Raw genomic sequence first — 13,312 nt, 5'->3', positions numbered from 1 at the left:
TCATTTAGTATTTCTAGTGATTGTTTTGTTCTGCTCTTTTTTTTATGAATGGTTTAAATTCCAATCTCTGTAGTTTGGGGTTTTTTTCCTGATTATTTGTATGAGAGGTATTTTAAATGTTTTATTATGGTTACAGTTAATTGAAAAATAGGAAAAGACATTATTAATTCTTCTAGTTTTAATTGAATATATCTGTCACTGGCTCCTCACCCCCCTACCCCACAATAAAAGCAGGTAAAACTTCTGATTCTGTAAAATTCTGATTAGCTCAAACCATGGGAGCTGTGATTAAAGAAGGTGTTTTGGGAGTGATTTTCTACTATGTATTTTGATACATTCTAAGCTGGATTCCTATTTAAATTAGACATGTTCTCATTTTGAGGCCTCTTTTCCTCACCTGGGCTGTGCCAAGTGGTCACTATAACAGTAAGAGTGTAAGGCCCTGTATGATTTCCAGTTGTTAACATTGCAAACATTGGAGCCACCCCTGTGAGGTGCTAAGTGTTCTTTCTGTCCACTGGTTCAGTAAAAGTTGAGGGCATTCACACAGTAAAAGTCTGTATTTCAGGCTCTGCAGAATTTTTCTCTGATTCCTAACCATGTTTTTTAGCTTTCAGGGGATATATTGTTCGTAAAAACTACACAAGATTGAAAAGCAGCACTGGCTGCGTAGCAGATCCTCAGCTTATGAGCAGCTGCTCTACTTCTGATTTTGGCTGTGAAGAGCACTGGTGAGTTGAATCCTTTGCTGTCTATTATCTAACAGAAGTCATTTTCCACACAATGAGATCTGAAAGGAGCAGGCGTGTCATCATGATTCAGCCAGCTCTTAGGGAATCTGCAATTTTCTGAGGATGAGCACCTGTAGGTTAGCTAGTCCCCCCACCAGTTCAGTCATCTCAATGTTCTCCCAGTTAGCAGAGTTAGATTTATTGCAGCACTGGTTGTCCTGGGTTGCTGTCCTGTTTCTGTGCACTTTTCAGAAGTACCCAGAATACCATAGATTGCAGACAGGATTGCAAATGCTCAGCATTTCAGAATTGACTGTAGTACGTGTTATTAAATTCTCAAGAGTAGAAATTTACCCTTCTGTGTCTGTAAAGCTCCATGCAGACCAGCAATGAGGTAGGGAAAAGAGCTGTAAAAAGCAGATGGACAAGTCACTGACAGAAAGCCTAGGAATACTGTCAACCATAATAGTGGTGTCCTCCTCTTTGTACAGGAAGGGTATTTTAACCTTCCTTACCAATGGAGTCACTCCAGACAAATGTCTCCGACACTTCCTTGGGTATGAGAGGCAAGAGGGATCTGTTACATCTTTAGCTGTTGCCAAAATCTGTCTCTCCCACAGCGTTCTAGGAGAGGTGGCTGCATTTGCTGGATTAATCCCTTTGGTTAGCAAATTTCAGTGACTTAAGAGTTATGAGATCTCTCCTGCTGTGGCGTGGGCACAAGGACATCTCAGTGCTTCTTCCAGTCCTTATTTCTGTTATTTTATATGCTTCCTATATAGCATATAAATACTGGTTCTTTTACACCTCTTAAGAGTTCTCTGAGGAAATAAATGACTGTAACTAGATTCTGTTATTCCATTAAGAAGGTTTTGGGGTTGTTTTTTTAAAATAACCATTAACTTCTCCAAAACAGTATTTCTTTCTCTGTGTATGCTCACAACATTGAGTTATGTTAACTTCCATGCTAAGTTTGGTTGATTTAGACTGAATAATGTCTGCTACATGCTCTGGTGCATTATTATAGGATTTTGTTCAGGTGTAACCACCTGCATTCTTGTGGGTTAGTAGTGCTGCAGGATCTCTCCCTTGCAGTATTCTGTTTTCAGCAAGGAAAAGGTTCAGGCCATTGGACAAGGACTAAATAAATAAATAAATGTTTTTGGTAATGATTTTCAGGGAAAAGAATGAGCCCACTGCAATTTACCATCATAGCTGTGTCTTTGGGTTGCCTCACTGCTCATTGGAGCAATGAGTTCCTAAATTTATAATTCCCTTCACATGCATGCAGCTCCTTCTGTCTATTAAATACTTACAGGGTATGTGTCTTGGGATCTCTTTAGAACTATTCATGATCGCATGGTCATTTGTTCTCCAGTCTGCACTGATGGTTAAAAGCAAGAGCTAATAAGCTGTCTACTATCAGTTTTCTTTGGCATCCCAAACTGTAATTATTTACAATGTAAATAGACTTTTTTTTTTCTTTTTAGCAATCTAGAGCTTTCACCTGGACTTGTTTGGAGGCACACAGCCTCTTTAAACTTTTTCCTTCATCTGTTTTATGTATAGTTAGCCAGGAATGGTTTTCTTCCCTTTTTGCGTTAGACTGTTTCTGGAATTCCTTGTTGCTCTCCAGACAAATGTATTTTTCTGGATTAGGTACATCTTGCTTAATTGTACATTGCATGAGGCTCACAATATTTTACAGTTCAGTAACTGTTGAGGTGAATTTGGGCTCTATGAAGCACAAATACACAGACCTTTAAAGATATTCAGCCACTGAACTTACATTGAAATCAATGTCTAAATGCCTTTAGATATCTGGCCTGAAGGTGCCCATGTAAAATACATTGGCCATTCAGGTCTTGCACCCAGTCCTTATTGCTATGCACAATCAGACAGATAAGTAAATTCATACCTTCTTTTGCCTGGAGTTGCTGAACTGCCATTATTGCTGGCAGTTCTCAAGTTTAACCCCAACAATTATTGCAGATTATTTGCCTAATCCTATAAATTTCTCAGCAATGGCCTCAGGTTCCAGTGATTTCAGTCGTGAAAATGTTCAGCATTTCACAGGTGATGTTGAGAATCTTAGGACTAAATCCAGTAACTTACTTCCCATAAATCAAGTCCCACTTCTACATGTAGCTGTTACTGGGCTGTTGTGTTTTAAGCATATGGCTGTTTGGTCATACAGGAAACTTGTAGGAAACAGGAAGGCTGCTGAATAATAGTACAGATGTTTAACACAGTAGCTGGTAATCTGTCCCTAGAGGAGGCAGCCTCACTGTGGCTTCACATACCGTGGAACTGAAGTATAGAATAGTAAAATATTCTTTTCTCTTCGTTTCCTTTCATTTCTTTTATTTTTGTTTCTTTTTTTTTTCCTAACTGGTAGTTATGGAAAATTAAAAATTAGTTTAAAGGTACTCAGGATCAGAAAGCAAAATCATATACAGTTCTGCTCTGTTGTATGCACAGGAATATAACTATACATTTAAATGTATGACAACTTGCTGCTTTTTCAAAGATCTGTTAAAAAAAGAAGTTACAGTATTATAAAAAGCACTCAGTTTTACTAAGTATTGAATTTCAAAGTGTTCAGAAGGAATGGGCACTTTAAAAAAAAATTGAATTCCTTCAAGGAAATGGAATCTCTACACCTAGTTCACACTCTTCATTCAGCAAATGCAGGCCATAAGCAAACTCAAGCTAATAAATGACATAGGATGCTAATTAAATGTACACATTAGTTCATTTAACATTGCATGTTAAATGTTTCCTGCATTTGAAAACCAGTATTAACTGTGTTCAAATGCAGAAATCTTTCCTGTATGAAGCTGATGTCACACGTACCTAAAGACACATTGAGAATTGGCAAATACCTCTCATAGGAATAGAAATAGGTGGAAGAAAATAATGTAAATGTTAGCAGGGATGTGGTTTTGTCGCACTGAAAAAATGTTTTTCCATTCAGTTCCACAGAGCTGTGGACTTGCCTGTGAGTCCTTCTACCAAAAAAGGGTCATGGGATTAATTGTACACCTGGGAGACTGATACTAAGTCTGAATTCCCCTCCCAAAACCCAGTCTGTGTATGCGACACTTGCCAAACCTTTTCTTGACATCATAAGCCACTGAGAGGAGGCCTGTGGCCATGCAGGCCTGCGTGGCATGAAGGAACTGAATCACAATCAAACCCTTTCCCAAAGTAGCTCAATCAAAACTTAAAAAGGACAGAGTTATTCTAAAAAGCCAGACATGGTCAAGACTAAATTCAGATGAGGAAACTGAAAACCTTTCAGAGCCCTTTTTACAACCCTGCTGAATAGCAGATTTATCCTTCTGCAGAAAGCCGAATAGGCAGCAGAGAAGGGAGGAGTGCGACATGGTCTCCCCTCACATGAGGCCAGTGCAGATATCAGCCTTGCCTCATGTCTGCCTCCACTTTAGATCTGGTCATTGCATGAAATCAAAGGTGCTGAATTTTGCAATGGCATAGCTACAATTTCAAGTTAGTATTGGGGATCTCTTGAGCTAATTAGGAATCATCTGTGGAGAAGGGAGAAGTAATTTTCTAAAACATCCTGTGATTTTTAACTTGTTAGACTGACAGTTCTCTAGTGAATATATTTTTCATAAAAGTTCTTGTTCTTAGCAGGATAAGCTACAGTTCAGTGACTAAGGACCTTAATCTATGCTACGTTGTTCATGTTCTTGTTCAGACAGAGCTGTCATCCTCAAATATCTTTAAATCCCTTTAGAATCTCATCAAAGCATCTGTAACCTGCATGTTCCACCATCTTCTTATCCATTCCCACCTAAATGCAAATTGTGTTAAATAATACTGATCTGATACTTACCCTGGAAGATACTTCCTCTATTGTTCTTTTTTTCCTCTAGCTCACTGAACTATAGCTCACTGACTGCTAAATATCATAATATAGGTTAGCTATATGTACATGATCAGTGGCCTTATACTATGTAGTAGCAGAAAGCATTGTTTCCACATAGTGACTTTGTTACACATAGTTATATCTGTAACTATAACTCCATGTCAGTGAGTATCCCTTGCTCCTTTGTTTTCTTACGGAGCTCTGTGTGTTAAGGATGCATGTTAGAAGATACCTGACATCAACAGCAGTTTACGCTCTTGAGTTGAATTCATTGCGATTTTTCTCCTTACATCTTTCCCCTTTTAGCTAGTTGGTATCATGTTCACGCTTTGGTCAGCATAGATTCTCAGAAAGTATTCATTTTAGTAAAACTCTTGACATTCACAGGAGACGTAGGTAATCAAGATTGGATCATAAAGCCTGAACAAAAGTACACAGGCGTACCAGTTTAAGTGTTTGGAAAGTTGTAGAAAAAGAATAATTACCAGTGTTTCTCTGTTCTACCAAAAGTATGCATCTGAAAGTCAAGTTCCAGAAATGGGTCTATTTCTACTCATTAATGGCTTGACTGATGAAGCAGAATCTGATTACTAAATTTGTATCAGTACTGAGTGAGTGATGGTTACAGGGGTTTAAGAGGGCAGAATTAGAATTAGGAACAGAGGTACATGGACTGTAATGAACCACAAAATGAATGGCAGTCAGTAATGGCACCCTGCTCCAAAGTTTACATTGGATAGTAGTAATGAGGATACACGCTACCTCACATGTGCATCGTAATATTTTCTCATCACTCTCAAGACCTCAGTTATGTAGTATATTAGACACTGCACTTCAAGAAAATGAGCAAGTCCCTCAGCAACAAAAATGATCACATGCCTATAAGCCATGATAAGAGGACATCTCTAAAAGAGATGGAAAACTGAGAGTACATGTGATATTGTTTCTCCAGTCACAAAAGGCTGATGTGAAGAGGAAAGGAACAAACTGTTCTCCATTGGGAATCAGGCAAGAAATAATGGGCTTGCATTGCAGTGCAGGAGTTAGGTTAGATATCAAGAAAAACTCACTGATGGTATACTGAGTTAAGCCCTGTGTAGGTTACCTTGGGAAGTTTTGACATCTCCATCGCTGTAGATTTCAAAAATCAGCTTAGACAAACTTCTGACAAAAAAAAATGGCTAGGTGTAGCTGGTTTTTCTCTGAAAATGGGGATGGCTTAGGTGATTTGCCAAGGTTCTTTTTATGATCTCTAAATACAGAGTGACTTCTTGAAATGTAACATCTCTGCGCCAGTGGGTTTGGTGTTGCAAGTCAGCTACTTTTATAGCATCTTAGTGCCAGCAGTCATTGCTGCATCAGTGTAGGGAGCAAGTATAAAAATTGTTCCAGAAGAATTCTCCTTGGGTTGGCTTTACTTGAACAGTGTTGTTGCTGTGCCTCAAAAATGAACAATGTTCATTTCTGAATGTTCTGCAACAACTGGAGGCCCACTGAAATAGCATGTAATGTGGATTCACCTACATGGTGGATTACCACAAAATATCCTGTGTATCACTGAAGGTGGAGAATAAACATGATTTTCAGTCACATGAGCACAGATCAGTTCAGAAACTGGCTTAATGTGAAGTAAACTGTTCCATATAAAAACTCTTCTCTCTTCTGCTATGCTTTCTTTGACTTGATCTGCAGCTTGACTCTCACTAAAGTGAGGTTCACTCAGTCAATAACAAAACCTTCTCTGGATTCTTTTGATTAAAAGGAGAGAAAAAAAATAATCACTATGTTAGTGTGCTTCTACTCCTCATGGATAGCTGCTTGAAAGGGTCATATCTCCACATTTTAAACCTTTTTTTTTTCAGGACCTTCAGATCAATGCCATCAGGTCCTGGTGATTTACTGCTTACACCTTTCTTACATTGCTCCATAATTTCCTCCTTGGATAATTTCAGTTTCTGTCAAGACCACACTGCGATTTCTTGTATAAATGATCTTTTGAATACAAATTTTCATTTCTTTCCACAGTAAAAGCTGGTATAAAGACATTCTGCTCTCCTTTAATTGCTTCACTTTCCTATCTGTAATCATATTAAACATTAAGTTTATTGCTTGTGATGGAGATAGGAGGTCTGCAATTCCTGTGGCATGCAGTGGAACCCATTGGGTCTGATTCTGCTGTCATGTGAGCTTCTAATTACAGTTCATAAGTTCAGATAGTTACTCATGATTTATAAGGTGTAAATGGAAATTTGGGCACAATTTTTCAGTGTCATCTTCTTTTTTTTCCCTCCTTTCCATCTCTTTGGGATTTTTCATCTACCCATGCTGGAAGAATTAAATTTATTCTGTTCAGGAATACATTCTTTCTGCAAAATGAGCTGTATCCTTTCTAGTAAAATATCTAGGAGTGTTTCTAACATTTTCAAAAGCGTTTAAATGATGAAAGTCCAAATTCCATGACTTAACTCATCATTGCCAGAATAACTCCAAAACTAGCTATTTTCCTCTGGCATAAATTAGTCTGTGCTACTAGTTTTATGCTGCTATGGTTTGACTGCTTTCAGTGCTAAGGATAGTGTGGCTATACACTACACAGATGTGTAGACAGACCCTAAGAATCGATGTTTCTCTTTTTGTCAATGTTTCTTGCTAATTGAGTGATTTATAGACAGTCCATATGTGAAGACTGAGGTGTATTATAGCTCAGTAGCTGAACATTCAGCAGCAAATTGTTGTATTGCCTGATTGAAACCAGGCAGATGAACCTGGATCTCTTACATCCTTCCCAGGTAAGTGGGCTGACTGGATCTCATCTCTCTGACCCAAATACTGCTTTCCTGCAAATGTGGAAAACAAAAATTTTTTGAAACCTTAGGAAAAGCAGTTTCTTCAAAGATACCTGAAAATACCCTGCACCTCAAAATCAGCCTCAGATGTCACATTTGAAAATGTTAGCTATCATCACTGATTGGCTCATATAACTAACTACTAACCTAACTTCTGCTGAGCTGCCTTCCTGTTGTTATTGCATTTTTCATATTGCATACTAGCCAAATTTTCAGAATAGCTCAGAGGCTGATTTCAAGGTGCTCAGCATCTACAGTTGATGCCATGTTTTCAGAAGTGTTCCTTGCCAGTTTGACATGGTGGTGGGTTGACCAGGTGCCCACCAAGCTGCTCTGTCACTCCCCCTTCTCAACACGACAGGAGGAGAAAAATACAACAAAAAGCTTCTGAGTAAAAGCTAGTAATCATGAAGTACATACTTATATCAGCAACAGTACATTCTGTGGAAGGATGGGGTATCTTGTGCCAAGTACAACCCAACTTAGGATTGTTCTAGTCATAAACACAGCATCACTGGGATCCTCATAGAGAGTCGGGGTCTAAGGGCTTCAGAATTCCAGAGGCTGATTTTTGCTAGTTTAAGCTGTACAGAACGCAAGTTCCTGAACTTTACCTTCATGCTTTAAATATTTGGACAATGTTCTAGCCCTGGCAAAGTTACAGTGCTGGCAAAACCTTACTAAATTCTAGACTGTTTTTTTTTAATAGAAGGTAGAGATTAGTTCAAGCTGCAGGTTTAGATCCAGATCCAAACCACCCCAAAATCTGAATATTTAAATTTCGGTGATGATTCAGTCCATTTTAGCATTGTAGGCCATTTGCAACATAATGATCCAACAGCAGATTTTTATTTTGACAACCACCACAGTGATATTGGAGGATTATTCATAATTTTTATTTCATATTGGGTTTATTTTCTGCAGTATTGGGGGTTGGGGGAATGAATCATGTCAACAAATGCTTGAATAATTTTGGGGGAAAGTGGCGAGTTACCTAACTGATCCTATTAAATGGTTATATAAATAATATATATACAAGATAAATAGTAATAAAGAACTTTACAGATAAAATGTTACATGCACAAATGCAATGTCACATACAATCCTAGACGTACTTTGTACTTTCCTGTACAAAAAAGCGTGCCAGTACAAAATGAGAATGCATTTTTAAAATGGATCCCTCCATTTCCTCCAAGGAAAAACCAGTTTAAATTCAAATTACAGTTTAGGCAGAATGTTTTCTTTCTCTTTCTTAGTGTTAAAGAATAAAGGGGAATTTAAATTCCCCAAACCTGACAAGCAAATCCAAACTTCATTCACGAAATCACAGCATTACAGGAAAGTTGAATGTTTACCATGTTCATGAATTCTTCATTTTGTTTCCACACCCTGAGGTAGCTTATTGACAACCGTGATGCCATCATTGTTGTGACTACTTTGAAACAATTCAAGTCAATGCTCTTGAGCTGGGGTAACACATTCAGACAAACTTAATTAATCTAAGAGCCTAAACCCTTTTGCAAATAAGGCTTGAAATACATCAGTAGCCTCAGTGGATGTCACAGAATAAATGTATTATCTAATACATATGCATGGTGATATACAGTTATCAAATTCTATACATAATAGTCTAAAATATTTCAAGTCCTTCAGTAGTGTTATTTTAATCTGAAGTATTTTTAAAGGGTACGTTTTAAAGTTGCATTTTGAAAGGTAAAATGCACACGTGGCCAGACATATTTTTAAAATTCCAATATTGTTCTATTGTTACATGAGTAACTTATAACTAGTGTAGTTGATTGAAATGTAAGTATTGACAGCAAATTAAATTTGAGGTAACATATGTTGTATTTTTTAATCAGTAAAGCAATTTTTGTTCTTTATATTCCCCCTTCCCACTGTAACTGAAAGGGCTGAAATGTATTCAGTTGTAATAACTGTGTAAAACTGAAAGAGCTACTTAGTACCTTGTAAAGCTTTTCCCCATTTATGAAAAAAGCTATGATATATATGTCTAAACCAAAATCTGTGACTGAAACTTAGATTTCAGATGTTTTCATCTATAAGTAGAAATACAACTGCCATTAATTGTATTTTCAGAAAGGTTGTGAGGGGGTTGGAGAGTAATGAAGCAATGGCTGAGGCGTGTTTTGATAATCAGAAAATCTTGCTTTTAATCCCAGTTTTAGGACCATTGGCATATCAAGTAATATCTATGAACCTCAGTTTTTTATCCAACACATGAAATTGGTAGCATTTTTTTTTTGGTTTTGCATAGCTAAAGATTCTGGAGCAAGTTCTATCTGGGTGGACTTTACTATTGAAGAGATCCATTGACTTCAAAGGCCTGCCAACAAGGATCAGGGCCTGCAGAAGGTTTTTATGATACTTTAATTAGCATTAATGAGAGCAGGAGTTGGCCTTTAATATTTTTATGGTGACATAATGTGATGGTAAAATAATAACAGATATAGACAAAGAATCTAAGAACTCTTTACTCCTTGTTCTGTCCTCAACACAAATGGCTTTAGGAGAACACAAAGCTGTGTGTTTCACTTCTTCCTCATCTGTCAAATTTTGAGTGCCTATGTTTGAATTCTGTGAAAACAGCTTTTCACAGCCCTGGAAAAAAAGTTTCATGTAAAATCTTCTCAAATTAATTTTAATACATGACTTCAATTTCATAGAATTCTCATAAACTCATTTTACACACATGCACGTATCCACAAATTTTTAATGACACATTCATTGCTCATAGCCTGCTACTGTGTTTAATAACATGCACTTCCTTATAAGAGGAAATGGAACTGGTCTGTGTTTTCTCTGAATTGATTGTATGTGCATATTTAGAAATTGGGGGAGGGGGAAAAGGGAAAACCAACAAAAAAATGTGTATGCCAGTAAACCTTTTATAAGAATGAAGAAATTACAATATTTAAACTACATATTTATTTTTCTTTGTTTATAGGCAGCAAACCAGTAACCAGTCTTCTCCTGTGGTGCCTGATTTTCTTGACAAACAAACAAAAAAGGTACTACTAAGTTTATATTCTAAAATAACATCTCATTATAACTTCAAATTCCTGAGTCCACAGTTCTGCAATGTGTTCATGGCTGCTTGGCATAGCCATCTGAACATGAAACCGTTAGTGATGTTTTGAAGTCTTTGAGACAAAAGCCTGCTTGCTAAGAACTTTAGTTCTGTAGAAAGACAGGGAGGTACAGTGAATAAGAGAATCAAAAGGCTGGAAATTTGCTGCTGAGAATAAATGCTAGCTGCTCCCTGAGGTGATTTGTCTGTGCACTTCACTTTCTACAGATGTTAGAGACTCTTTTTTAGTAAGGACCTGAGGTTCTTTGGTAGCACTTTGATATCCTGCTTGAATTCAATATGTGAAATGGAGGAGTCGCTCTGTGACTTGGAGCACAGCATAGTCTTTGAAGTCTGATCCAATTTTTGCTGCTTACCATTTGATGTTGAAAGGATGAAATGGAGAAAATGTACAGTTTTTGCCAGTAACTCTGCTGAGCATATGTAAGATTAAAAAAACAAAATCCCTTGGATGATGTACTTAGAAATGTTAAGCAGATTAATACCTTCCTATAGCTTTTTTCTAAAGATACAAATTAACTATGAGAGGAAATCAGCATACAGTGCATGCTATGATTTAACTGCATGAGGAAAGGGGATAAATAAGTTAAATGGAAAAAGTAAACAAATGTTTGTGACATGGGTGCTAAGTCAGTGTTGCTGAAAGCCACAAGAATCTTGCGTAACTTAAATCTAGCATTAGACATTTCACAGAGTCATAGAAAATAAGAAGTTGCTCTCTGTGAGATCACAACTATAAGTTATCATGGCAGAGTGGAATCAATACAATTTCTTATTTGCCAAAACCAGCATTCTTTATTCCAGAAGGATTTGGATGAGATTTCTGCTTCTCCATTTATTCGAAAACAGTCGTTCGAAATGTATGATTCACAATCGATTAGCCAATCCCAGTCATTTACAGACCATCAGTTGTCAAGTTCCTTGAGATCCCATAAAAAAGGAGGTAAGAAATATAGTAAAGTAACAGAGATCTTTTGTTTACTATTTATAAGCTACATGTTGTCAGCGTGTAACTTGCTTTATATATTGATGAGGTCTTTTAACAATCCCTTGGAAAGCAAGAAACACAAAGGAACTAACTTTCTTCTACACATTTTCAACCTGGAAATATAAGAACAGCCTTTAAATACCTGAATTACAGAGGCAGAAGTATAAAGATTTTTAAAATAGAGTTTCTACTAATAATGTGGTTAATAATCTTGAAATATCCTTTTAATGAAATCAAATTGACTTTCAAGAGTTTCAGCTTTCCTTTGCCTTCCAGCCTCAAAAGTAGAAGACAGTAATGAAATCTCTCATGTTTGGCAGAATGAAAGACAACTTGTTTGTTCACACACACAAAGATTGTCAGCAACACAGGAAAGTCTGCAATAATTCTACAATCTATGCAATGTGTTTTTGTATTTTATTTGCTGATACATTATTTTTGCCGTGGTCAGTAAGAGTTTAAAATCTTGAGGTAAAACTTTATGACGTTTGTTGAGTTTTAACTGGTTTATCTTTGAATATTCCAGGAAATCATTACCTATCAGGATACTTTTTTATTGTAGTCATTGTGTCCTTGCAAATCCGTGAATACAAACTTTAATACCGGTTCATAGAATACCTTCCACAGTTTAAGATTAGTAGGTTGATAATGCGGTATCTGTAACTAGTGCCGAAATATAAATGATAATACATTAATTTCCAGGTTATTACTGAAAATTTGTTGTTTGTAATTTAGTGCCATACATTAACATTTCTGTTTATATATTTAATGGGACACCTTTGATCTTGTAAGTCTACAAATATTTATCTGAATACTTGAGCCCTAATACTGCAAATTATGTGTTTAAACTTTACAGAGGTCAGTTAAATAATTTACAGTGAAAAGGTAAGAAGATAGGTATTTATATGGAGATCCTTCTGTTACAGGAAATAATGCAAATTCCGTGGTTTTAGTCTTCTATAAAGGCATAATGTGCTTTCCATGCTAAAAAACAGAATAGTATGTAAACACAGCAGGTTGAGAAATCCATTATTCTCTCTTCATGCATTTCTGTCCATATGGGTTTTGAATCCATAGTGTGGGACTGCAGGGGATGTGTGCATTTCTATCTTAAATTATTACATGTTAAACAATAAACCTGTCAAACAGAAATATCTTCATTGCAGCAAATCCTCGTGAGCAAAGCAGTCAGGGCCCGAACCTGTCATCCTTACTCTCACTGGATATTGTATGTTACCCTGCAACTAGTCTCCTTGAAATCAAAGACATTGTGTCTGAGGTAAAACAATTAGAGAGAGTAAAACTGGCAGAATTACACCCTTAGCAAGCATGTGATTCAGAGTCATTACCCAGTAATTTAGAGAGACTTCAAAAATGTGAAGTGATACAAGAATAGAATTTGGAGAAGAGATAAATGCAACATTAATTTCAACTATTTCAGAAACATGTATGTGTAAATGCATAAGCATGCAAATACAGAGAAGTAAGGAATCTCCTAGTTAAGCATGAAGATATTCAGATAGATGATCATATAAATCACACTTCAATGAGTAACTATTAAGGAAGTAAACCTGCTGAAGAATAATAACTTCCTTGGGTACTTTTAAAAGCAAGGCTTGCATTCAGAAATTCCGATGCTTTCACACACTGCTGAATCTGTATTCAGTCTTATTGTGTGAAGTATACTTTTTAAGGAGAGAATATTGTTAGTCCTATTGTGAAAACCAAGTGAAATAGCAA

At 36.7% G+C, this 13,312-nt stretch overlaps 1 protein-coding gene across 1 annotated transcript in view; it reads left to right on the top strand.

Annotated features, from left to right (window-relative positions):
* The window catches only part of MYO3B (myosin IIIB), a 213,236-nt gene that overhangs the window by 157,503 nt on the left and 42,421 nt on the right, over positions 1 to 13,312 (top strand). The window contains exons 31-33 of the mRNA XM_075028469.1: positions 611 to 731; positions 10,441 to 10,504; positions 11,389 to 11,527. Of these exons, the coding sequence (XP_074884570.1) occupies positions 611 to 731; positions 10,441 to 10,504; positions 11,389 to 11,527 (324 nt within the window). The remainder of the gene's footprint in view (positions 1 to 610; positions 732 to 10,440; positions 10,505 to 11,388; positions 11,528 to 13,312) is intronic.

Source organism: Buteo buteo, chromosome 5, assembly GCF_964188355.1.
Source record: "Buteo buteo chromosome 5, bButBut1.hap1.1, whole genome shotgun sequence".
Lineage (NCBI taxonomy): Eukaryota > Metazoa > Chordata > Aves > Accipitriformes > Accipitridae > Buteo > Buteo buteo.
This window is presented reverse-complemented; position numbering and strand designations above follow the sequence as displayed.